Here is a 27,971-nt window from a genome sequence, read left to right on the forward strand (position 1 = left end):
CAAAATAACTGATGATGGTCGAAGTAGAGAGGATATAAAATGTAGACTGGCAATGGCAAGGAAAGCGTTTCTGAAGAAGAGAACTTTGTTAACATCGAGTATAGATTTAAGTGTTAGGAAGTCATTTCTGAAAGTATTTGTATGGAGTGTAGCCATGTATGGAAGTGAAACATGGACGATAAATAGTTTGGACAAGAAGAGAATAGAAGCTTTCGAAATGTGGTGCTACAGAAGAATGCTGAAGATTAGATGGGTAGATCACATAACTAATGAGGAAGTATTGAATAGGATTGGGGAGAAGAGAAGTTTGTGGCACAACTTGACCAGAAGAAGGGATCGGTAGGTAGGACATGTTCTGAGGCATCAAGGGATCACCAGTTTAGTATTGGAGGGCAGTGTGGAGGGTAAAAATCGTAGGGGGAGACCAAGAGATGAATACACTAAGCAGATTCAGAAGGATGTAAGTTGCAGTAGGTACTGGGAGATGAAGAAGCTTGCACAGGATAGAGTAGCATGGAGAGCTGCATCAAACCAGTCTCAGGACTGAAGACCACAACAACAACAACAACAACAACAAGCCTCTGCAGCCAACGACCTGTCTTTAGGAATGTTCGGTGCAATGTGTGTTCACACAAACTTGTACTCCGTACAGTGTTAAAATCTAATGTTAGTACCACCGCAGTGCACCACCTCGTACTCTGCCCAGCCTACGATCTCCGACATCTGCAATGAAGGGTGGCCACCCGACCCCACAATGTCTGGATGTGGTTTTGCCTCGGTTTCACCACGTGTCGAAATCACTCGCCACAGCACTCCTCTAACAGCCAACAAGTAGCGCAGTTTCAGAAATGAGAATCTGCCTGTGCTCAAACTCAGACGTACGCCTTCCCCACTCTAGAGACGGACAGCACGCCCACTGATACTACATGCACCGCGCGTGTGTCTGACTAGCAGTCATTCTTCGGCAAGTGACATTGCTATCGGTTAGATGGGTTTATATTGATAGTAGGCCAATGGTCATAATGTTCTGGCTGATCAGTGTGGATGATTATCAGTTCAGCTTGCAACACTATGAGGTTGTAAGTTCAAGATTTAGCAAGGCTCATTTGAAAGTGTTTGTGTTAACAACGATGACAGGAAAAGTATTAGCTGCTAAAAATTACTCACCAAGTGCATAATGCGGGTGACAGGAAATGTGTGTGTCCAGCAGGTGCAGAGATCAACCTTCTGTTTAAGGTATACAGGGTGATTCAAAAAGAATACCACAACTTTAAAAATGTGTATTTAATGAAAGAAACATAATATAACATTCTGTTATACATCATTACAAAGAGTATTTAAAAAGGTTTTTTTTTTTTCACTCAAAAACAAGTTCAGAGATGTTCAGTATGGCCCCCTCCAGACACTCGAGCAATATCAACCCGATACTCCAACTCGTTCCACACTCTCTGTAGCATATCAGGCGTAACAGTTTGGATAGCTGCTGTTATTTCTCGTTTCAAATCATCAATGGTGGCTGGGAGAGGTGGCCGAAACACCATATCCTTAACATACCCCCATAAGAAAAAATCGCAGGGGGTAAGATCAGGGCTTCTTGGAGGCCAGTGACGAAGTGCTCTGTCACGGGCTGCCTGGCGGCCGATCCATCGCCTCGGGTAGTTGACGTTCAGGTAGTTACGGACAGATAAGTGCCAATGTGGTGGCGCTCCATCCTGCTGAAATATGAATTGTTGTGCTTCTTGTTCAAGCTGAGGGAACAGCCAATTCTCTAACATCTCCAGATACTGTAGTCCAGTTACAGTAGCACCTTCGAAGAAAAAGGGACCAAAAACTTTATTGGCTGAAATGGCACAGAAAACGTTCACCTTAGGCGAGTCACGTTCATACTGAGTTGTTTCCCGCAGATTCTCAGTGCCCCATATACACCATACTTCGTTCGAAATGCACGCTGAACAACTGTCGTCGATTCACTTCTGCCGTACTCAATAACACAAAAAGCTTTCTGTTGAGCGGTCGCCATCTTAGCATCAACTGACGCTGACGCCTAGTCAACAGCGCCTCAAGCGAACAAATGTACAACTAAATGAAACTTTATAGCTCCCTTAATTCGCCGACAGATAGTGCTTAGCTCTGCCTTTTGTCGTTGCAGAGTTTAAATTCCTAAAGTTGTGGTATTCTTTTTGAATCACCCTGTATATTACAATTCACAAAATGGACATATATGGCATTCGAGAAACGTTCAAAACAAACCATTAACTTGCACCATGAACACTGAATGAAAAATGGTGCACCACAGACACCACAAAGATTCACACCATCAAGATAGAAGGTTTGGGAGTTACAAACTGTGCAGGAGATTCAGCTAGGTACCAACCATTACAGAATGCATATAGAATCCTATTGGTGTAACGGGGTGATGAGAACTCGTAGAATGTGATGGTATGCAACCGAATGCAAAACTGGGTGTCACAGAGCTCCTCGCGAAACTGGCTATCCTTTTAGGCACAGCTGCAGATAGTGCAATAATGTGTTTTGTAGGCACAGAAAAAACAAAAATTCAGATGTTAAGTCTGTCCAGTGGTTCCAGATGGTATGAACTGCAATGTCACACACTTTTCAGAAGGGATGGTTTGCTCTAAAGGAATATGATTTTTACATGCAGACCAGAAATCAAGCAAAAGCAAGTTATTTTGAGCAGCTATTGGTAAAAAAAAAAAGTGCTCATACCATATTTGCAGTTCTCTTGCGCCCGTTGTCCCACTCTCGCTTGCTACGACGTAAATATTCCTTACTGTCCTCGCAAGATCACGCACACGAGAAAGAACCGTATGTGGCAAACGACCTCCAACATCTCACAGTGCAATAAATTACTTTCCTATGAATTTACCATCCAGATTAATAGTTCACATAATTATATACGAGTGCATTAATAGGTTTAGTTGACCTTGATAACACTCTCTTGGAACCTCTAAATTCCAAGGTCCATTTCATATGCATTTCCCCTTCAATTTCCAATTGCTCAGAGTTGAAAACAAATTCCTTATTGAATAATGGGATGCTTTTGCTTATCTCGCACACAAATTTTCAGGCCAATTGCACAGTTTGCTGTGCATCGTCAAATTGATGCTTTGTTTAAAATCACGTCTTCAATCTTCCATGCAGTCTGAAATGCACACCTTAGTGGGTCACAACTAACTAAGCACATCCTGTCAATTGTATCGAGAATCCTCAAAACGCGCAAACACCCATTTTTGTAACAAGTGCGCCTCATTCTCACTCAAACATCTGTAGTTTTTCTTATGCGCTACACAATTGTGTTGCAGTGGACTCATTGGAAACCTGTTCGTAATTTTTTTTTCACTATGCTGTGGATTATTGTCCACGTATGTAGTTATGTTAGTACCCGCTTCTCAGACAATTGTCCTTTACTACATTTCACCTGAGATAGGATTTGTGGTTCCTACCCGACAAGGTTGATAAACTACATGGCTCAACACCTGTTTCAAAATCACTTCCACTTGTTAAGCACATAACATCACTGTATTTCTCATGTAAATTGTCCGCAGAGTTGTGTATATGACACCACACATTTCACTGTCACATCTCACAGAAACAAATTTTTCATCTGCCACCACTATCTCACTGTGTGAGTTTCTTTGGGTACCTTTCTGACAAAAGCAACCTCACTACTGTTGTCGTAGATATAATGCAATGTTTACTTTGTTTATCGTTTCATTGCTCTGCTTTGTATTGACACGACCAGCACTGTAGCTCACTGTCTTGAGTTACTCGTCAACTAAGCTGTTTGACTACACTCCGTAGCCTCGTGCTGTGCTCACCACTGGATACCTCCAGCCATGCTCCCTGTTGCCATTAGCAGCCAACACTGTGGTGGCACGGTAGACAATATGTAGGGCATCGAATGACATAAACACCATTGGCCTTTTACAGCCTCAAGGGGTTCCTTGGAAGTAGGTCGGTGTAATGATACCTACACTACTGGACATTAAAATTGCTACACCACGAAGATGACGTGCTACAGACACGAAATTTAACCGACAGGAAGAAGATACTGTTATAAGCAAATGATTAGCTTTTCAGAGCATTCACACAAAGTTGGCGCCGGTGGTTACACCTACAACGTGCTGACATGAGGAAAGTTTCCAACCGATTTCTCAAACACAAACAGCAGTTGACCGGCGTTGCCTCGTGAAATGTTGTTGTCATGCCTTGTGTAAGGAGGAGAAATGTGTACCATCACATTTCCGACTTTCATAAAGGTCGGATTGTAGCCTATCACGATTGTGGTTTATCGTATCGTGACACTGCTGCTCGCGATGGTCGAGATCCAATGACTTAGCAGAATATGGAATCGGTGGGTTCATGAGGGTAATACGGAACGCCATGCTGGATCCCAACGGCCTCGTATCACTAGCAGTCAAGACGACAGGCATCTTATCCGCATGGCTGTAATGGATCGTGCAGCCACGTCTCGATCCCTGAGTAAACAGATGGGGACGTTTGCAAGACAACAACCATCTGCACGAACAGTTCAACGATGTTTGCAGCAGCACGGACTATCAGCTCGGAGACCGTGGCTGCGGTTACCCTCAACGCTGCATCACAGACAGGAGCACCTGCGACGGTGTACTCGATGACAAACCTGGGTGCACAAATGGCAAAACGTCATTTTTTTGGATGAATCCAGGTACTGTTTACAGCATCACAATGGTCACATCCGTGTTTGGCGACATTGCGGTGAACGCACATTGGAAGTGTGTGTTCGTCATCGCCATACTGGCATATCATCCAGCGTGATGGTATGGGGTGCCGTTGGTTACATGTTCCGGTCACCTCTTGTTCACATTGACGGCAGTTTGAATAGTGGACATTATGTTTCAGATGTGTTACGACCCGTGGCTCTACCCTCCATTCGATCCCTGTGAAACCCTAAATTTCAGCAGGATAATGCACGACGGCATGTTGCAGGTCTGTATGGCCCTTTCTGGATACAGAAAATGTTTGACTGTTGCCCTGGCCAGCACATTCTCCAGACCTCTCACCAATTGAAAACATCCGGTCAATGGTGGCTGAGCAACTGGCTCGTCACAATACGCCAGTCACTACTCTTGATGAACTGTGGTATCGTGTTGAAGCTGCAGGGGCAGCTGTACCTGTACACGCCATCCAAGCTCTGTTAGACTCAATGCCCAGGCGTATCAAGGCCAGAGGTGGTTGTTCTGGGTACTGATTTCTCATGATGTATGCACCCAAATTGCATGAAAATGTAATCACATGTCAGTTCTAGTATAATATATTTGTCAAATGAATACCTGTTAATCGTCTGCATTTCTTCTTGGTGTAGCAATTTTAATGGCCAGTAGTGTACATTCTTCACAGAAGAAAAGATCACACTTAGGGTTTCTTATTCAGGTATTGCATTTGATTGTTTGTGTTTGTGAGAAGATCGTGCTATGCCTCGTGTGAGGAGGAGAAATGTCAACCGGCACGTGTCAGAACTGAACGGCAACAAGATTTCGGAATACTGAGACTGGCTTCTCACGGAGTGATAGTGCCATTCACGTCGCGGTATCCCGCGACTGTCGTGCGAATACGGAATCTGTACTCGAGACCGAGCAGCATCTAGAGAGCTCCACGTGGCTAGCGCCCGAGAGGACAGACACTTTTTTTGGCCGAGTGAGATTGTACAACCATGTCGTGTGCCTAGAATCAGGAGATGCATTGTTGTGTAGCGGTGTAAGCCTCCAGACAGACAGAGTGATGGAGGCTGGAGCACAAAACTCCATAGCATGGGAACCACTGTGGTGCTTCCCTTAACAGTGCGGGAGAGGGAGAGGGAGAGGGAGAGAGAGAGGGAGAGAGAGGTGTACCCAATAACAACAAAGAACATACGACTGGCACCATATCACCTTTCCAGCCAGGTCCCAATTCTCTGTGCAGCATCACGGAGTATCTATCTGCATACGGGGGCTCTGAAGCAAACAAATATTGCCAGATTGCTTTTGTCATTGTCACAGGTTTCTGGTGCCTGCGGTGATGCTGCAGTGTGCCACTGGGTGCACAACACGAGCGCATCTGGTTCACATTGCCGGTAATTTGGACAGCAGCTTGGGGTGTATTTTTCCTTTTTTTCCTGCTGTTGTTCATTTTGTAAGATTTGTGGTGCGCCTTATACCAGCACTTGTGTAGCCGATATCACAGGGCAATATTTTGCCGACCCCAATTCACCACCAGATGAAGGTGTATTACTTTTATCCTCTCTTCTCAGAGTAAGTTTTTTGACGGTCCGGTTCCTTCCGTAAAGCCACCTCCCTGTCAGTCCAGCTGCAGTGAAGATTCCTGGAATGCTTCTGTAAGTTCTCTCTACTGCACTACTAAATACATAGCCACATTTCTCACAAACAGGGGTATATTTTGTCCAACATTTTCACTATTACTTTTAACAAAACAACTAAAAATTGGTACGGTAATACTACTCTCTCGAGTACATTCAAACGTCTGTACATACACTCCTGGAAATTGAAATAAGAACACCGTGAATTCATTGTCCCAGGAAGGGGAAACTTTATTGACACATTCCTGGGGTCAGATACATCACATGATCACACTGACAGAACCACAGGCACATAGACACAGGCAACAGAGCATGCACAATGTCGGCACTAGTACAGTGTATATCCACCTTTCGCAGCAATGCAGGCTGCTATTCTCCCATGGAGACGATCGTAGAGATGCTGGATGTAGTCCTGTGGAACGGCTTGCCATGCCATTTCCACCTGGTGCCTCAGTTGGACCAGCGTTCGTGCTGGACGTGCAGACCGCGTGAGACGACGCTTCATCCAGTCCCAAACATGCTCAATGGGGGACAGATCCGGAGATCTTGCTGGCCAGGGTAGTTGACTTACACCTTCTAGAGCACGTTGGGTGGCACGGGATACATGCGGACGTGCATTGTCCTGTTGGAACAGCAAGTTCCCTTGCCGGTCTAGGAATGGTAGAACGATGGGTTCGATGACGGTTCGGATGTACCGTGCACTATTCAGTGTCCCCTCGACGATCACCAGTGGTGTACGGCCAGTGTAGGAGATCGCTCCCCACACCATGATGCCGGGTGTTGGCCCTGTGTGCCTCGGTCGTATGCAGTCCTGATTGTGGCGCTCACCTGCACGGCGCCAAACACGCATACGACCATCATTGGCACCAAGGCAGAAGCGACTCTCATCGCTGAAGACGACACGTCTCCATTCGTCCCTCCATTCACGCCTGTCGCGACACCACTGGAGGCGGGCTGCACGATGTTGGGGCGTGAGCGGAAGACGGCCTAACGGTGTGCGGGACCGTAGCCCAGCTTCATGGAGACGGTTGCGAATGGTCCTCGCCAATACCCCAGGAGCAACAGTGTCCCTAATTTGCTGGGAAGTGGCGGTGCGGTCCCCTACGGCACTGCGTAGGATCCTACGGTCTTGGCGTGCATCCGTGCGTCGCTGCGGTCCGGTCCCAGGTCGACGGGCACGTGCACCTTCCGCCGACCACTGGCGACAACATCGATGTACTGTGGAGACCTCACGCCCCACGTGTTGAGCAATTCGGCGGTACGTCCACCCGGCCTCCCGCATGCCCACTATACGCCCTCGCTCAAAGTCCGTCAACTGCACATACGGTTCACGTCCACGCTGTCGCGGCATGCTACCAGTGTTAAAGACTGCGATGGAGCTCCGTATGCCACGGCAAACTGGCTGACACTGACGGCGGCGGTGCACAAATGCTGCGCAGCTAGCGCCATTCGACGGCCAACACCGCAGTTCCTGGTGTGTCCGCTGTGCCGTGCGTGTGATCATTGCTTGTACAGCCCTCTCGCAATGTCCGGAGCAAGTATGGTGGGTCTGACACACCGGTGTCAATGTGTTCTTTTTTCCATTTCCAGGAGTGTATATACTGTAGTATCCGAGAGAGAAACCAGAAAATCAACTACCACTCTTCAATTGTTCATTATGCTCTTGAAGGTGTGTCATTTACTCCGTGGCTCTCAGATTCAGGCACTTGCTGCAGTCTGGCACAAATGACTCCCGGATGACCAGTGGTTGTGATACCATTTTTACTGGTCCCCCTTGCCAGCTCTACCACTGCTCCACATTCACTGCATACAAGAAAGGAAAACACACAGTTTCGCTTTCCCACTACATTTATCCTTATTCAATTTACCCACGAGCATCTCTTGTCGACTGCTTTCCAATGGTGTGTCGGGATGTTTACAAATATCCCGAAACACTACATATGGCGCCACTCAGACAAGAGATCTTGTGCTTAAGTCTCTAGTTACATACACATTTTTATTATCCTGCTCTTACATCTGCCTTTACATAATCTCTCCAATATAATTTTTTATAATCATTAATGATCACTCATGACTATGTTCAGTTAATTACTTAACTACTTTGTTCCTGTTTGGCAGGATTCATTCATTTTCTTCATACTTGTAATATTATTTCTCATATCATCTTACTTTCTTTAATACTATGGCTGTCTTTTCTAGATCACCTGAAGTATCTGAGGAATGTACATAGTAATACAAACATATTACTTGTCATTAATGTTGTTCTTAAGTTCCTTTTATTTGTGATCCTCTTGACCTCATAATTGGTTAACCATTTTCGTTTTCTATTTTAGAGAATTTTACTATCTATACAGTGGATACTTGTGAGACATTTATTCTGATATACTTAGATATCATAATATTATTCCTCTTTAAACATGGTACTGCAATATTAACCTTCTTTACATAACTAACTCACCTTTCATTATTATACTGATTATAAACTTTATGATTTTCGATTATATTGACATCTAAGTCTTCTCTTTTTAGAGAACTTAACTTCCTTAATATCCCACCTTCCAAGAGTTCAGACTTGTATTCCAAAGCTTTTGCAGTTATGGTGAGGTGTAAATTGTCTCAACACTGCACTCAAATCATTTCACCTCTTTACTGTAAACCATTGGGAAAAACCTCTTGTTATTTATAACCAATTTTAAGAATAATCTATGGATTATCCTTTTAACAAAACTTATCCTCACTTCCACCAAAGACCACTTCTGCATCTTAGTACTGTAAAATGTTTCTATTTCCTTCAGTGTGATAGTGCCCCATATTAATTCCTATTCTACTATGGTACAGTCAATCCCTTTCTGGCACAGTATAGGTCAGCCTCTCTTGGGTCCACCTATCTGCCTTTTTTTCATCATTCCTAATTAGAGCGTACACTCCAAATTTCATATACATTTATATCTTCCATTACTTTTCCTTCTACTTTCTACCATATTACTTTGAGGTTCCCTTTTGATTTCCATGTCTGTACTCTATTTCAGGTGTAAAGTCTTTTGCTTACTACCTTCTCCATATCTTAATTCATCTATTGACGACACTACATGTCCAAGTATTATTAGCAAAGCTTGATTATATTTCTTTAGTTTGTCGGCACTATATAAACCTTTCTCCTGACCAGTGTGTGGTTCAATTAAATAGTATGCTTTCGGGTGTGGACTATGATCTTAAATGGGCCTGCACATTTTGGAAAAAACTTCCTGCAAGTCTTGTTTTCTATTGAAAGGTACAGGGTAAGGTCTGCAGGAAAAAAGATACCTTTGTTTTTAATCTTAAAACTACACACATACAATCTCCTATATTGTCTGAAAATACATCTGAATATCTGAACAATATTCGAAATAGCTCTTCCTTTTGAGTAAGTGTTAACAGTTCTGCTTCATAAGCCTCTGCATACAAATCAGCTTTATTTGCAGTTTGTTGTAGATTCCTTACAACCTTCTCCATTGGACTTGTACTCATTATTAACCGTAAATTACTCCCATTTAGTACTTGACAGTGATCTGTCTTAACTAAGATCTCTTATTATAGTTATCAAGATTACACTTAAAAGAACCACTTTGGAAGTCAATTACTACTTAATATATCATTACCCTGTCTACTACTAGTAATACTTGCATATTTATTTTAGGGACTATTAACATGGTTTGTTCAAACTCCAACTGATGTATTCCAAAGGTAATCCCTGTTTCCCATTTCGCTACATCGCTCTTAGTACCTGTAATACCTACAATATGTAGTCCCATAACATGTCACTTAGGAAATTCCTTTATTCTTCCACTTAATAGCAATTCCTTTGTAATTATTGATACTTCGCTTCCTGAATCAATGTAAATTTCCGCTCCTCTGTTTCCTATTATTCTGATTTCAATTGGTATGCGTTGCACCTTTTCAAATTTTCCTCTTCTGCTAATAACCAATTGTTAATAGGTGACATTTTACTATAAGCGATCATTTTACTTATATACAAGCCGAGTACTGTTCTGCGTCATCCTGGAGTTTGCCCCTTGACCCAGGATTGTTCTCGTTATCTGTCACTATGACTGGATACTGGTTTGGAACTTACTTCAATAATATGCTGAATTGTTTATGCGTCATTATTTCGTTGCATATTTATCTGTTGGTTGTGAGGTGTGAACATCTGCGAGTTTATGTTATCAGTCTGATTTCTTCCCCCTCTAGGGTTATTGCAATTTAGTCTGTTATCCGTGCTGTGAACAGTTTCATTACTGCTTACTTTACAATAATTGGATTCCTTCATCGGTGGTAAGGAATTAGGAAAGGATTTGTTATTCCTATTCCCCGTATTTTGGTCACACACTGAATAATTTTCATTTCTTTCAATATTCAGACTGTCTAAACCTTCAAGAAATATTAATAACTCGTTCACAGTTTTCCACCCTCTATACAATATCCCTTGTCGAGCGTGGTATGGTAAAAGTCTAAGTTCATTTCATCTATTGGATCATATAACTATGTCAATTTTGTCAATTGCCATTCTATGTACTTTTTATATGTGCCCCATGAATTATTGTGTGGAGTAGGGTCTAATAACTTTAAGATTAATTTGTCCTGAGTACTTTATGACCAGTACTTCCTCTTAAAGCTTTCCTCGAAATATTTCCAAGACACAAATTCTCCTGCACGACCATTTTCTCATTCCACAGCACCTCCCATTAAATATCCTAATGTGAAATCTATTTTCTTTAAGTCATCCCACTTTTTAGGTAAAGATCTGGCAAACACTTATAAAATAAATTGGGTGTACATCACCGTCTGGTTTATACTTTGGAAATTGCTTTGCTAAATTAAACCCATTTCCTATATATAAATCCTCTATTACATCTTTAACACCTCCTGTCATAGTTTCAGGTTTACTGTTTTCTAATTTCTTTTTTTATTGTATATTGCTTCCCATATTCTATCAAGTTCTTGTTTACTGTTAATTGCACCTTACCCAGAAGTGATTTTGTCATTATGTGTTTCTGTTCTGTCTTTTACTTCTAGTTCTACGAGTAATTGTAAACATTTTTCCAAATGTTTTGTAGCATCAGGTGTCCCTATTACAGCATTTTTCTGTATGGACCTGATACGCTTATTTGCATCTGAAATACTAGCTCGTACTGCTTGGAATCAGGAATTCACATTAGCTACATAGCCTGTCCACTGTCAGACTGTTATTCCATGTGCACTTTCTTGTAAATCATCTGTTAACATTTGTTTAGCTACTTGTTGTACCTCTACTGGCACTGATTCTCGTAATTCATTTACTTTAGAGTATATTTCCATTATTTTAATGTTTTGATTATTATCTTGTGTGTTAAAGTTAGATTCTAAGTTAGCGTTAACCTCTTGTATTTTATGGCTTAATAGGTCATCTACTGCTGCTTAACGGGCTTAATTAATTCTACTTGTACCCCTTTCTGTCCTTCCTTATCCTTCTCTGCTTGTTCTTTAATTATTCCTTCTAGTATCGATCTTAACTCCTTTCGCATCGCCATCTTTCTTGTGATCAGCACTAATTATTACCAATCGACAATACTAACATTAAATCATATACTCCCAGAACTCTTTCTACTTTTTAAATGTTCGCGGCTTACCCTTCTGTGGAACTGTGAACTGCGGAAACCAGCGCTGAAGCTGAAATCGATGTCTTCCCCTGTTGCTGCGCACTGCCCCTGGCTGGACAATACAACACTCCGTACTCACATAACTGCTCGCCGCTCTGTGTTGACAACTGCTACTGGATTGGTGTCCGCCGTATGCATTATCCAGTCGAAATAGTTTTGTCAAGTTTTTATCTAATTCTATGCACCCGTTGCTTACAGTATGGGTGCACTTTCTGCTGCCACTGTCTTCTTTCTTTCTGTTTCAGATTTCCAACAGTAAATTATATTTTCTGTTCATTACCATATTTACTCGAATCTAAGCCGCACCTGAAATTTGAGTCTCGAAATTCAAGGGGAGAAAAAAGTTTTAGGCCGCATCTCCAAATCGAAGCAAAGTTGGTCCATTGTAATATGAGAAACAAATTAGGTTGAATGAATGACGATACAGCTATAGTAGTTTGGTTCAAGTCGTAAGCTTAGCAGTTAAACTTTACCACATCAGGCGCTCCATCCATATTTATACGGGTACCCTTCCTTTTTCACGTGCTTCGTCTGGTTTGAACTGATTGCTTAATTTTCTTTGATCTGATAAGTGTCATTCTCTTTGTTATAGGTGTTTATGTCACTCTAAGCTGAAAATGCATTACTGTACAGTGTCATGCATTGTTTGTCGCATTCTGATAATGAGTGTTTACGGTCTGTCGCCACTCGCGGCATGGCTTGCTTTTGTGCACGCAACCGCCGCTTACAATTAAAAAAAGAGAGAGGAATCGTCTCATTAGCGAAACAATGGCAAGAGACTGCTATTTGTTGTTACTTAGGCTACACTGCTGCTTTCTTTGATAACGATGAAGACGAACCAAATAATAGACTGCGTATGATAGAAGATGTTCTGAACGTTAGTTTAGCGAAAATTTTTCTCCGTTTGAAAATCTTCGCAGACGCCTCTTTAGTACATTACGTTCTGCACAGAAATTAGGGTCATCTTAGATTTAAAAATCTAGTCAATTGCAGTGCTTCATTTCTGACTATCACTATTTGGCATACGAATAATACAAATATAAACATGATATGATACGTATATTCTTCCACGTTTGCTGTTGTCTCACTCTAGTTTCATAGTTTATTATGCATACAGACTTTAAATGAGATAGGCAAACACGAAAGAATACATGGCAAAATGTTTATATTCGTATTATTCTTATGGTGAAGAGAATACTGCATGTGATTCACAATTCATAAAAGTTGCTATTAGCAACCATCTCTTCTCACAGGTAAGAAAAAATTCAGAACGTAGAGTTGGCCATATTGACAAACATCCCAAACAGTCTTGCCAGTCGGATTTTCGTAGTACATTGAAATGCTGCTACATTCGAAGATGAACAATACGGAATTTGTATTTACTTCATTGGATAATGTATGAAAATGCAGTGGTCGAAACACGGGGCGGAGAAAAAAGCTCGTCTTCCACCTTTTTTTTTAAATTTATTTACTGACGCAGAGGTTTTGGCACCAGTATTTATCTTTGTGCCTGCAAAGCATGCCTGTGTAGCGCTACATATATTCGACGGCAGAAGTTAGTTGTGGCGGCACCTACCAACATTTTTCAGAACTTCCGATTACTTTGCACTCGATTCTAAGCCGCAGGCTATTTTTTTATTACAAAAACCGGAAAAAAGTGCGGCTTAGATTCGAGAATACGGTAGTTGTTCACTATTCTTTCTTAGGAAATTCATTCAAAAGAAGCTCTTAATTATTTTTTATTTCTTGTTATGTGCATTATAAGGCACTGTTGTTGATCGTTGGTTGCCAGAGGCTACTTCTGTGTCATGTGTTCTTTGGTGTCTTAATTCTGACTCAATTTTTCTGCACTTACTTGCTGGTGCATTCTCCATTCACATTTACCTGGGTCAACATATGGGTTGCATTTTTCCTTCTTTTCCTGCTGCTGTTTATTTCGTAAGATTTGTGGTGGGTCTTTACCAGCACTAGTGGGAAGTGGTGTCCATGGCCGATATAACAGGGTAATATTTTGCTAACTCCAATACACGACCACATGAAAGTAGTATTACCTTTACCCGCTCTTCTCAGATGAGGTCTTTTGGTGGTCCGGATCCTTCCGTAATGCCTCCCTGTTAATCCAACTGCACTGAAGACTTCTGGAATGCTTCTGCTAGTTCTCTCTACTGCACTACGAAATAAATAGCCACACTTCTCACAAACAGCAGTATATTTTGCCCAACATTTTCACTATGACTTTTAACAACCAACTAACAATTGCTACGGTAATACCACTCTCTCGAGTACATTCAAACATCCAATAGAGGGAACATTCCACATGGGAAACATATATATATATATATATATATATAAAACAGAGATGCTTTAACTTACCAAATGAGAAAGTGCTGGCATGTTGATAGACACAATAAAATAAAATACACACACACAAATATTCAAGCTTTCGCAACCCGTGGTGGCTTCATCAGGAAAGAGGGAAGGATGAAAGGATGTGGGTTTTAAGGGAGAGGGCAATGAGTCATCCCAATCCCGGGAGCGGAAAGACTTACCTTAGGGGGAAAAAAGGACAGGTATACACAGTAATTCTGCACCTCACTTTAGTTTTTCCATGTTTATGTCTCAGATGTATCACAGGTTTCTATATTTTCATATTTATGTAATTATTTGTGTTTAATCAAACCCAGATATTAGGGGGTCTGCTTGTAAGTCAGCTGCTTGTATCTTGCATTTGTTACTTGAATTAACCAACACAGTGTTAAATATGTCAATTACTTTGTCTTGCAGAATGCTAATTGTTTACCCTTCGTCAGTCAGTCGATAGGGAGTGTTGGGGTTAATTTTCGGGGACTGAGAAGGTGAAGCTGTGGCAAGTCCGTTCTGTACGGAATGCCGAACACACTTCTCCCTCCGTCGCCACAGTGAAGTACTGGAACAGTAGGGGTCCTAGGGAGGGGGTAGAGGGTTTTCCTGTCTTTGGGGTCTGTCATCTTTTCTTCTTCAGCTCCAACACTCCGAATCTTCTATTCCATTTCTTACTTCTCATCACAGTACCAAGCTACCGTTCCCACTGTCAACATGCATATGTCTCTATTGCTGACTGAGGCCCTTCTCATTTACCATGTCAGCTTTATTAAGTGACTAAAACCTATTTTATAGGAGGATCCGGGAAACAAGCTAGCATATCTGTGTTGATTAATGAAACCATGCTCTGTAATACTATATTATTTATCTGTGTCTGATTTTGTTGTTCGTCGTCACTCAAGTGGTGAACTTTTTTTTTTTCACTATATACCAGCACTTGAAGTTTTGAACTCTTACTTTTACTTACATGCAAGTATGCTCTGCCACTATAGTGTTGTGAGGAATGGCTCGCTTATACTATTCTCTGCCACACAATTACGTTTCATGTGTAATGCTGTTCTAATCTGTGGAGGGCTGTCATCTTTTCTTCTTCAACTTCAACACTCCAAATCTTCTATTTCATTTCTTACTTCTCATCAGAGTACCTAGCTATCCTTCCCACTGTCCACATGCATACACCTCTATTGCTGAGATCCTTCCAGTTTACTGTGTCAACACTTCTCATTGTTGACTAATGCCTATTATATACGAGGACTTGGGAAACAAGCTAGTACTTCTTCACTATCGAAGATACTGAATTTACATAAAGATGCTGTAACTTACCAAACGAGAAAGTGCTGGTAGATAGACACAATACAAAACACACAAATTTCAAGCTTTTGCAATCTAAGGTTGCTTCATCAGGAAAGAGGGGAGGGGAGGGAAAGACGAAAGGATGTGGGTTTTAAGAGAGAGAGTAAGGTGTCATTCCAATCCTGGGAGCGGAAAGACTTACCTTGGGGGAAAAAAGGACGCGCGCGCGCGCGCACACACACACACACACACACACACACACACACACACACAGATACAGGCAGACATATTTTTTACAGGGACACGCAGACATTTTATATATATATATATATATATATTTTCCCATGTGGAATGTTTCCCTCAAACCAACTTACCAATGTATAAAGCCTATTCATATTTTTGTCGTGATGTACCAGTCATTTATGATTCATTTATTGTGTATTCACACCTAAGTGGTGAACACTTACCAATGTATAATGCCTAACCATGTTCTATCATGATGTACCACTCATTTATGATTCATTTATTGTGTATTCACACCCAAGTGGTGAACACATGCCTGTGTATAAGGCTCAACCACATAATTGTTGGTGATGTTTCAATCACTTATAAAACACAACCAATATGATGTATTAGTCACTTATTCAAGTTTTTGTATACTCTTACGTATCATTCAATTATAGGCTAGCACTTACTGTGAAGGGAAAAGCAACAACTGCATTGCGCATATATTCCTGAAAAAATACATTAATTAATGTTTGAATGATTGTAAAGGTGGGAAGGAGGTGTTGGAAGCGTCTTGACAAATGAAAAATAGTAAGATTGGTCATTGGTCAGACATTTCATTCAACAAAGTAGTCTGTGTACTGCAAACTTCAAGACTCTCTACAAGGCAGTCTGTGTGCTGCAAACCTCAAGATTTTCTATAAAGCAGCAGTCAGTGTACTGAATTCTGAACGTTCATACAGTTAAGAAATAACTTGTTCTTTCCTTATACTATTGAGTAATAATTTTTGCATAATGCTTCATATTTAATTTACATATTTAATCAAACTCAGTGTTTATCCCATACCATAAATAGAATACTTGTTCCTCCAGTTTATTGCAAAATGTGTACTGTTACATAGATCTGTCAGAAAAGGTTTTGTCCAACTTTCAGTTTCACAAATCCTTTTGGGGGTGTTTAAACGTAACAGCCCATTAAGACCCACTTAAAATGAACATTTTCCAGTCTAATTCAGGATCGCACATGTCAAGAAAATATGTAATTTGTCTGAAAAAATTATAGCTACAAAACTATTACATCCCGATGACCTTAAAGTATAGAAGCCTTGTAAATGATGGGAGCATTTTCTATGAAGGGAGCCTCTAGTAATTAATAAAATATGAAAATTCATTATTGTAATTTCGTATTCGACAAGTTATACTCGAATAAAATAATGAACACAAACTAATATAGAATTGTACTTGCTGTTCTGGAGCAAACACACATTTATATATGTATTTCCAGTTTTTATATGTTAATTTTAATTGTTACTTAATCGAAAAATCATTTTAAACAATGCCGAGGATTGTTCGGGATTGTTTAGATTATATATATAGGGGGAGCCATATTGGCATAGTGAGTCAGTACTTTGTGTATATTTGGACAGAAGACATGTAGCTTGCTGAGCAAGATTCATTTCATTATTGTAAGTATGTTACTACTTATTTCAGATTTGTCAAGATGCTTTTATTTACTTTGAGACCATAATAAATATTCAGCTGAAACATTATACTGGATTAAACATTCATTTAACTTTATAGTTGAATTTTACAGTAGCTGTTATCCAGGACTTCGGCTGCGACAGATCGTCTGCAACGATGAGCACACAAACCCCAATATAAAAGTCAAACTTATTCATACATACATTTTAGACCTGATGTCAAGATTCCTCCTCCACAAGGTGCTCCATAAGAAAGAAACATAACCCCTTATTTTAGATTTTTTTAAATAAGCAAAATTTAAATTGTTGTTATTTCATAGTTTGAATGATATAAAGAGAATGACAGTAAGAGTAATTTACTTCTTTTCGACTGTTGTGTGTCCTATGCTTTCCTTAATTTTACAGTTTTTTGGATCAGCCTGCTGAAAAGTGTAAAAAGGAGGTCTTATTGGAATTAAAAAGCAAACTGGAAACTACCATTGGTCGTTTGGACACAGGAATAAAAATTGGAATAATAGAAGATGTAACATAGTTAAAACACAAATAGAATATTACTAATGGTTGTTAAGTCATCAGAACAAAAATGCAAATTTAATAAAATGAAAGAGCTCTTGCAGCATTCAGACTAGTCATCCAGAACAGCAGTAACAGCCACTGCCACTTACCTCGCTGTGACGACGTACTCTTTGTCGAGCCAGAGCAACGGGTCCTGCGCCAGCCTCTTCCAGCGCACACAAACATTCTGCACGATGTCTACGAGGTCGCTGAAGCTCAAGGAGGAAAATATATTGACTATAACTTCATCTGGGAGCTGGTGAAAATGCATCCCTTCTTCATCAGCCGAATCACTTTTCTCAGACATCTCACTGTTGCGACGGACCTTCGTCGACGGCTCGCCCCACTTGCGTCTGCCCTCTGCCATTCCTCCCGTGCCGACAGCGGCGCAAATTGGGTGTTATGGAAGTCTCAGATTAAGAGCGTGCTTCCTGCTGCTGAAACCAATATTATTCACTCTTCCCAATCACAGATTTCTCATTGACAATATTCGATCGACATTGCGTTAAAATATGACACTGAAACATTAACAATATTATAAATGGATAGATTGCTACTCACAGTTGCACACAAGCACCATGACAAGACTGTTCCACGTAAGCTTTCAGCAAAATCCTTCTTCAGAAAGAGATATACACACACATTCATCCGAGGAAGGACACCTCACACACAATGACGACGACCTCCGGCCGGAGCGGTCACACGTGTGTGAGGTGTGCTTGCGTTTGTGAATGTGTCTGAATTTCTCTTTTATGAAGAAGGCTTTGTCTGAAAGCTTATATGAAACAGTCTTTTTATTTTGTCTGCCTGAAACTCAATGTATACCTTTCTAATATTGTTGATATTCCTACCTCTACTTTACATTGTTTATATTGAAATACTACGTCACAAATGATACCCTACAGCACGACTTCTCAAATTTTTTCCATCAGCATTCTGTTTTATACAGCCACTTTTCTCTGCTGCCCCCACTGACTGTCATAAATGTAATTAGTATTGTGCCGGTGCATAAGTTTGTTGCATTTTTCCGTAAGTTTAATAAACGTAACACATACACGTAAGAGACACTAGTCACAAATGATATATTCTCCTTCACTATTTACAACAACCTGCCAAGGCTGTGGTAACTTTTCAATTCTGCAACTGTAGAAATTATACGGTTTTGAGGCAAAGGACTTGTTGTTCCACGTTCAGTGGGCATTTTCATCAAGAAAGGAAATTCCTCTAAGGTTGTTCGATAGAGAATGGAAAAGGTGAAAATCTGAGGCAAGATGGGGGGAATAATGTGGATGCAGAATGACTTCCCAACCCAACTCCTGTTAGCACATTTTGTCAGTCTAGCAGAATGTGGGCAGGCACTGTCGTAGAGGAGCATTTTTCACGCAGTCTTCCCGATCACCATTCTTCGACTGCATCTACAACATATCTCAGTTGTTGACAATAAATGTCAGCAGTGACGGTTACACCTCGGGGGAGCAGTTAGTAGTACACCACACTGTTGCTGTTCCAACAGATGCACAATATTATCTTTCAAGGATGCATGCATGCATGTCTTTGTATGGGGAGTAGTTGTTTGTTTGGGCTCAAACAGACTTTCTCACCAGCAGTAGTGGAACAGGATGGGAATGGTCAGTGTCGTTCACAAGCTAATTGATGATGAGCGAGCACAGTTGCACATATGGGCACCTGCTGATTTTTGTGATTTTAGCTTAGACCGTGCAGTACCCGTATAGCCGATTTCTGGACATTCCCCATCAGATGCAAATGTCGTACGACGGTAGAAGGACCACAGTTCACCACATCTGCCAGTTTTCGAGTACAATGACGTGGATCATTGTGGGTGAATGTGTTTAACCTTCCGTCGGGTGCGGCTGTTCAAATTGATACACCTCGAAGTTTACTGTAAGTTATTTGTCAACGAGTGGCAGCACTGACGCCTACTCGCTAGCAGCTAGCCTTTTCCGAACGCTTGTCATTGTTGTGCACTTCAGTGTCGATACGACTGCTCTGTTGTCGATATATGTGCCGACTGATCAGTTTGATACACTGCGCCCGTTCGTGTTGCATTTCAACAATTCATTTCTTTGGTTATCAACATAACTTAGTAAGTAGTACAATGTTAATATAAAATGTGTAATGCACTTATTTTCTTTCTGGACCATTTAATCGTCAGTTAAGAATGTCCGAGTATCAGGTATCAAATTGATACACTGCGCCTGACTGCGTTATTTTATAGGAATTTTATCATTTTAGGTGTGAGACACTTGATCGTGGCAGGCTACAGTAAGACGTACAACCTCCTTGACCCAAATCATGTTGCAGAAATACAAAAAATTTTGTTTGAAGAGGATAATGTTGAAGTTCAAGAGGATTTTGAAGATGAAGTAGAGACAGATTGTGATGATGCAGTTGAAGTTCGGCAGGAAGATTCAGAAACAGAGGAAAACGACAGTGAAAACGACGAGGAAGTACTTGAAGAAAGCCAGCATTATTATACTGGAAGGGACAAAGAGACAAAATGGAATAAAGTTCCACCATCGCAGAGAGTACGTTTCAGGTCCCACAATATTATTCGAAAGTTACCTGGTCCTATAGGTGTGACGAAAGCATTGAGAACGCCTTTGGAATATTGGAACTGCCTCATAGATGACGACATTTTGTCGATTATAGTTCTGTGTACCAATCCGTGTACCGAGAGCATCAAAGCTTCTTTTCAGTTCACTTTTTGGCTTCAAGAAAGGCTGTACTCTAGTTTCCTACATTACTAAAAAGGGGAAGTGTGTTATCTTGGCTTCAAGTTTGCATGAAAATAATTCAGTAGATGCTGATACTGGAGATAAACAGAAGCCATCCATTGCAACATTTTACAATACCACCAAAGGTGGAGTCGACACTACAGATAAGTTGACCGCTTCATACAATGTAGCAAGAAATTTGTGCCATTGGCCCATGGTCATATTTTTTGCAATGATCAATATGAGTGGAATCAATTCACAAGTAATTTACTATGGCAACAACGAGAATTTTATCCGAAGACAAGGATTCCTGAAGCAACTCTCACATGCGTTAGTTCTACCTCACTTGGTTCGTAGATGCTCGGACATCTCAGGAATTCACAGAGATCTTCAACTGCGGCTACAGCAATATAGGCCAACGTGTGAAGAAGAAGCAGAAGACACAAGCAGAAACGAAGAACAAGGGACTGGGATCAAGAGGAAAAGGTGTAATACCTGCACAGAAAAAAGAAAAAGACTGACAAAATATTGTTGCAAAATGTGTCAGAAGCCTATCTGTTTGACACACATTGAACATTTTTGCTCTGAATGTGCATTTGTTACCACAGTCAAAAAGTGACGATGAAACAAATGAATGAGTTTTAATATCATTGTTGTTCCACTCCAGTGTCATAATAGCCTTTCTGTAAAGATAATTGTCATTTGTAATGTGTTTTATTAGTGAAATATAATAAAGAAGCAAATGAAAAAGCAACATTTTTATCATTTGTTACTAAAGCCCAACATTGACGATAAGAAATCTGAATTATGAATATTTCTACTGCAGTTGTGCTCGTATGTCCTCTTTGTCTTTGTTTAAATATATTTGGCACTTATAATATGTTTTGTGAACAGAATTTAATAAATGATCACGTGAATAAACGGTGTGATCAATTTGATACACCGCGCCCGATCTCGCTGCGACAAACACCGCACCCGACAGAACGTTAAATGGCCATCACTGGTCTTCCCAAATGTGGAGAGTGACTTATCAAAACAATCCTCCTTAAAACAATAAAAGCATTTTCTTGCTGTGCTGTATCCAGTGGCATTATCCGCATACACGGTGCATACATTTCTGGCTGCATCTACTGATCTCAAACAGAAGAATATGTCAGAAATGTTCCGATTTCTCCACTTGGCACTCGATTTTCTAGTGTCCACAGCTCCACCCACTATCTCCGAATGACACTATGTAAACTCAAATAGCAACAGTTTATTACAAATAACAAATCACAACCAATAATAAAGCCACAGCAGCTCTAATACCAACACGCAAAACAAAATGCTACAAACTTATGCACCAAACAAACCGTAGTAAACAACTTTACGAGTCAAGGTGATGCGAGCAGAAGTGATAACTTTGCTTACCTTTAGGACAAATTCTTGTAGAAAAGAAGTTTATTGGGAGGGGAGATAGAGCAACTGGCTGCAGGGGGAATTGTGTCCAGTGCACAACCATGGGGATGTGTTCATTGGGAGGGGAGATGGGAGATAGAGCAGAGGAATGGGAGACTGCAAGGGCGGGGGGGGGGGGGGGGGGGGGGCGGCAGGATGAGTGAAGTCACGGTCCTGTTGTAAAGTGGAAAGGTTGGTGTGGGGCAGTGGGCTAGCAGAGACTAGCCAGCAGGATTTAAGGGGCCAAAGGACACGTTTGAAGGACAATTCCTACCTACGTACTTCAGACAAGATGGTGCCGTGGGGAAGTTCCAGATGGCACACGTTACGAAGCAGCCGTTCAAAACCACCACTTCATGCTCTGCACCATATTCTGCTGCCAGGTAGTCGACGGTACTCTCGTCCAGTTTTGAACGTGACCTTTTGTTAGGGTTGACAGCTAGTTTCATGTCATGTCCACATAAAAATGTGTGCATAAATGGCATCAGAGCTGTTATACCATGTGACTCTTTCTGCAGGTGGCCCTGTCTGTGGTATGACAAGCCCGTGACGGGACTTGAGTCAGATGTGCAGAGTGGGTGTATTGGAAAGGTCTTGCACCTGAGTCTCCCACATAGGTAGGCTACACGAGGTGTGCGGTTTGTGGTAGGTCTGGCATTGGGTGGACTAGAATACTGCGTATGTTGGGTGGGTAATGGAATACCTTTTTCAGGTGTAATTTTCAGTGCCTTAATGATCAGAGATGCTGTAACTTTCAATGTCCCAGATAGTAGAATACAGGAACAGATCTTGAAGTACTCTGACCCATCACTTCCTCAATTGTTGCAAATCTTAGTGCAATATGATTTGGGGTGCCATAGTGGCCAATAAGTTTGACCAGGTTCCGATTTGTCAGGTTGAGTCGCACCTTGCTCGCGACCACCCTGAGCAGCTGCAACAACGACTGCGTACACAACCATGCGGACATCCACTTAGGCAGGTAAACAAGGCTCTGAGCACTATGGGACTTAACATCTATGGTCATCAGTCCCCTAGAACTTAGAACTACTTAAACCTAACTAACCTAAGGACAGCACACAACACCCAGTCATCACGAGGCAGAGAAAATCCCTGACCCCGCCGGGAATCGAACCCGGGAACCCGGGCGCGGGAAGCGAGAACACTACCGCACGACCACGAGCTGCGGACGGCAGGTAAACAGACCTGTGAACTTCGTGAAGTCCAGCCCTAGATGTCTCGCTCGCCATACAAGACAGGACTGCCCATCATGTAGCGCAACGTGTTACACATGTGGAAAAAAAGGTCATGTACAAGCAGTTTGTTTGTAATGGCACAAAAATGCCAATTTTGCCCACTTCCAGAAGAAAACAGGCTCTTGCACATGCAGCAAACATTGTGTTTTCTAAACCTACAACAGATTAAGGTTGTGCCGCCTCCTCGCCCTAGTGCTGTGCAACGACATTCTAACAAACTGTGTCTCATTACGAATGTCGTGTGAACTTTCAGTCAGACACAGGTGCCTCAGCAACTTTGCACAATCATGCTTACAACAGACAGGAAATACCAGTGCTTGGACAGTGAAGTTTGCCTGTCACTTACAAATCTCACACCAGGACAGTGAATTTTACTGCTAAATCTACAGAGAAAGAACCAAATCATTTTGCCAACTTTTTATTAAGGAAAATACAATAAACCACCATCAGTACTACACTCTTCAAAACTAAAGGAACAATAAGGATGCCTTTTGCAGATCAAGCAAATAACTAATTCCTATAATCAGAGTTCTCTTCGACTCTATAGCCCTACAACTGTTCCACGTCAAAGTCGGCTGTTAGCAGCTCGTAGATAGGCTAACACGACGGAAGCGACGATACAATTGTTGTGGAAGAGAGGACGGTCGAGGTGGCACACCGCTGGACTCGGAGATCTTCTCTGCACTGGGCGAGTCGAGGAGTGCCTGCCGAACGGCCGGCACCGGCTTATCTAGCCCTGAGTGGAAGCATATTTCCGGGACTATTTGCACACACGTGAACACCAGGAAATGGTTTGTCATTCACTGCGCCCCCTTCCTCTGCTGTTAGTCGATGCCCTCTGACGGACGTTCGCCACACCTACGTGTTAGTTGTTAACTGCGGTACTCGAGTGTAAACACTCGTGTCGGCCAGACTTCACAGCGGAGTCGGCAACCCACATCGCTGGTCTGTCTGCAGCGTTGCTGCTACAGTAGGCATCTGTAGTGACTGCAGCATTTACTGTGTCGAAATCGAGAGACAGTGAGAGCATTTTCGGATTAGATGCCTTCGATTTGTTCGGACTTGGCATCCACGACAATGTACTTCCCGTATCGGCTTGAGATCCGAAAGACAGTGTCAATAGCTTGCTTAAAGAATTTCCTGAACTATTTTCAGAAGGAATGGGAAAAGCTAATACGTTCTCAGCATGTATTACATTGAAAGACAATGCACAGCCTAATTTTTTCTGGGTGCGCCCTGTTCCAATTGCTTTATGAGACAAAGTAGCGAGTGAACTGAAAGAATTGCAGGATAATGGTGTAATTGGCCCCATTCGAGCTAGTCAAAGGGCAAGTCCACTAGTTTTGTTGCCTAAGCCTTCTGGCCACATTCGCATTTGTGCTGACTTCAAAGTCTACCATCCACAGACACGAGCTGACACTTATTCGTCACCTCGCCCTGAGGAACTCGTGGACAGGCTCGGTGCAGGACATTACTTTTCTAAGATAGATTTGTGTGATGCCTACTTGCAAATTCCATTGGATGAAGAACTGCAGAAAGTTTTTGTTGTAAATACACACCTAGTTCTGTTCAAGTACTTGCATTTGCCCTTCAGCAGTGCTTCCACACCTGACATTTTTCAACGTTACTTGGAACAGCTGACTGCAAAAGTGCCATTTTGTTCGAACTACCTTGATGTTACTGTCATCTCAGGTCGTACACCAGAGGAACACACTGCCAATTTGTATACTCATTTTCGAGTGTTGTCAGAAGCAGGACACAAGTGTTGTCTTGAAAAGTGTGGCTTTTTTCAAACTGAACTACGTGTTGTTTAGGTCATGCGATAAACAATCAGGGTGTGCACCCCGTCCAACCTCATTTGCTTGCAATCCGTGACCTGACTGTTTCTAGCAATGCGTCTGAACTGCAGCCAGTACTGGGCAGGGTGACACTACATTCGGTTTATACGAAATGTAGCTCAGATCGCGGCTCCACTGCATCACTTGGGTCGCAAAAACGTACCTTTTGTTTGGACTAAAAACTGTCAAGATCCATTCTTACGGAGTCGGCACTGTGCTTTCGCACAGAATTGGTACAGATCTATTCCTTTTGCCTCAAAGTTGTTAACTCGAGCCCACTGCAATTATTCTCAAACAGATAAAGAGGCTCTTGCTACTGTGTATGGTATGGCAAAATTCCATCACTATTTGTACTGTCACAAGTTCTATTTTGTGACAGTTCACAAGCCTTTGCAGTCCTTGTTTCATCTGTCAAAGCCGGTTCCCACACGCACTGCTCAAAAACAGCAACTTTGGGCTTTGTTGCTTTTGCAGTATGTGTATGAAATAGTGTAGAGACCTATGGCAATGCAGATGCCCTATCTCGCCTTCCAATTGGTCCAGACTCTGATTTTGATGCATCTACCGCATCTTGCTACCAAATCGAATGTGCGGGATTCTGAATTGCTGGAATCGTTTTCCTTGCACTACAGAAAAATTGCACAGACCACAGAAGCAGACCCAGATCTCAAGATTTTGTTGCATTACATTCGCACATCTTGGCTTTGTTCATTGAACAGTACCCAGCTGATATTTTGCCCGTCAGCATAATCTTTCAGGGTGTGATTCTAGTTCAAAACGACAGTAGACAATCATGTGGACTTATTCCCAAAGTGTTGCAAAAGGATGTGTTGTTATTGCCCCACCAAGGACAGTTGCTAAATGTTCACACTAAACATTTAGTGTGCCAGCACTGTAATTCGCAGGGCATGGGCGCCCACATATAACAGATGGCGCCACAGTGTCACGCATGCGCAGAGAGCCATCCGCTCCATCACAGACATTGTCAACTTGGCCTAAGACTCAATTGCCATGGCAACGTGTACACATTGGCTTTAAGGACCATTTTGGGACACCCATTGGCTCATAGTGGTAGAATCTTTTAGCAAGTTCCCTTTTGACGGTTCCTACAAACTCTACCACATCACACAGCTCCATTCGAGCACTGTCCTCCATATTTTACATCGACGGTTTGCCAGAAGTACTTGTGTCGGACAACGGACTGCAGTTCACCTCATGTACTTTTGGACGGTTTTGTGAACAAAATGGTTCAAATGGCTCTGAGCACTATGGGACTTAACAGCTATGGTCATCAGTCCCCTAGAACTTAGAACTACTTAAACCTAACTAACCTAAGGACATCATACACAACCATGCCCGAGGCAGAATTCGAACCGGCGACCGTAGCGGTCGCACGGATCCAGACTGAAGTGCCTAGAACCGCTCAGCCACATCGGCCGGCGGTTTTGTGAACAGAATGGCATTCATCATCTCAAAAATCAGCTGTTCCTCCCACAGTCCAATGGAGAAACAGAATGCTTTGTACGCACTATGAAGCAACAGGTGGCCAAGCTTCGCATCTCCCACACACGGGAATAGGCGCTGCAACTCTTTCTCGCCTCCTATTGCGCTCACCCACAAAATGTACCAGCACTGGCAGAACTTCCGCATGGCCACCGCCATCAGACACTGCTACACTCGCTACAGCCACTGCAGCATCCGGCCCTGCCAATAGTCCAATGTATCACTTTGCACCATGCGATCTTGTTCTTTTCAGGATTTATGACAACTGGGGGCACTGGGAAAGAGGCATGATCCAAGAATGCATTGGGTCTTTTATGTATTTGATTGCAGGTCCTGATGCTTTTGAGCACTGTCACCAGAACCAAATTCGCGCATGTCATTTGGCCCGTGATTCTGCTGCTTTTCTTTCCCCAGTTTTGCGTGTTCACGGGACTGCGTGGCCTTCGCACCTGCCCATTGGTGCCACCAGGGCATCCCAGGAGAAGTGAATGGATGATACGCTCTTGCCCCTACCATCTTCGCCAACCCAATGGACATGGCCACACTGTGACCGTTGTAACAATACGAGTCAAGATAGATGTAACGGAACTTGAATAGCGTATTTGCCTCTATTGGTTACGGTAGAGAGATCGATCTTTCGGTCCTGTCTGTATATTTATATATAATATTGCATGAATAAAGGCTCGGCGAGAGTAAAGCTATCGTTAAAAACACACGCCGTGCGATTTGTTATGATTTGGTCGGTCATAATAATAATAACATGCTTTTGAATACAATTAAAATATAACTGTGATACCTGTCTAGTGTTATTGGAAATAATATGTAGTAAATTAATGAGTAAGGTAGCCGATCCTATAAGAAGAGGTAAAATTGGGTATATTGAGGTGTTTTGCTTCATATCGACGAAGCCGATGATACGGCGTCATTTTTTCATTTACTCTTAGAAATAAACAAGTATTGTTGTTGTTGTCTTCAGTCCTGAGACTGGTTTGATGCAGCTCTCCATGCTACTCTATCCTGTGCAAGCTGCTTCATCTCCCAGTACCTACTGCAACCTACATCCTTCTGAATCTGATTAGTGTATTCATCTCTTGGTCTCCCTCTATGATTTTTACCCTCCACGCTGTCCTCCAATACTAAATTGGTGATCCCTTGATGCCTCAGAACATGTCCTACCAACCGGTCCCGTCTTCTGGTCAAGTTGTGCCACAAACTTCTCTTCTCCCCAATCCTATTCAGTACTTCCTCATTAGTTATGTG

The 27,971-nt window shown here is 42.1% G+C and overlaps 1 protein-coding gene across 4 annotated transcripts in view; it reads right to left on the reverse strand.

Annotated features, from left to right (window-relative positions):
- The window catches only part of LOC126215073 (F-box/LRR-repeat protein 17-like), a 99,085-nt gene that overhangs the window by 39,793 nt on the left and 31,321 nt on the right, over window positions 1-27,971 (reverse strand). For 3 of the 4 annotated variants that reach the window (XR_007542079.1, XM_049941723.1, XM_049941721.1), the window contains exon 2: window positions 18,056-18,382. Coding sequence is in view for 3 of the 4 variants with exons in the window: in XM_049941723.1 (XP_049797680.1) it covers window positions 18,056-18,312 (257 nt within the window). In the remaining variant the exon portion in view is untranslated. The remainder of the gene's footprint in view (window positions 1-18,055; window positions 18,383-27,971) is intronic. The other variant, XM_049941722.1, reaches the window with a different exon arrangement.

This window comes from Schistocerca nitens, chromosome 12, assembly GCF_023898315.1.
Source record: "Schistocerca nitens isolate TAMUIC-IGC-003100 chromosome 12, iqSchNite1.1, whole genome shotgun sequence".
Taxonomy (NCBI): Eukaryota; Metazoa; Arthropoda; class Insecta; order Orthoptera; family Acrididae; genus Schistocerca; species Schistocerca nitens.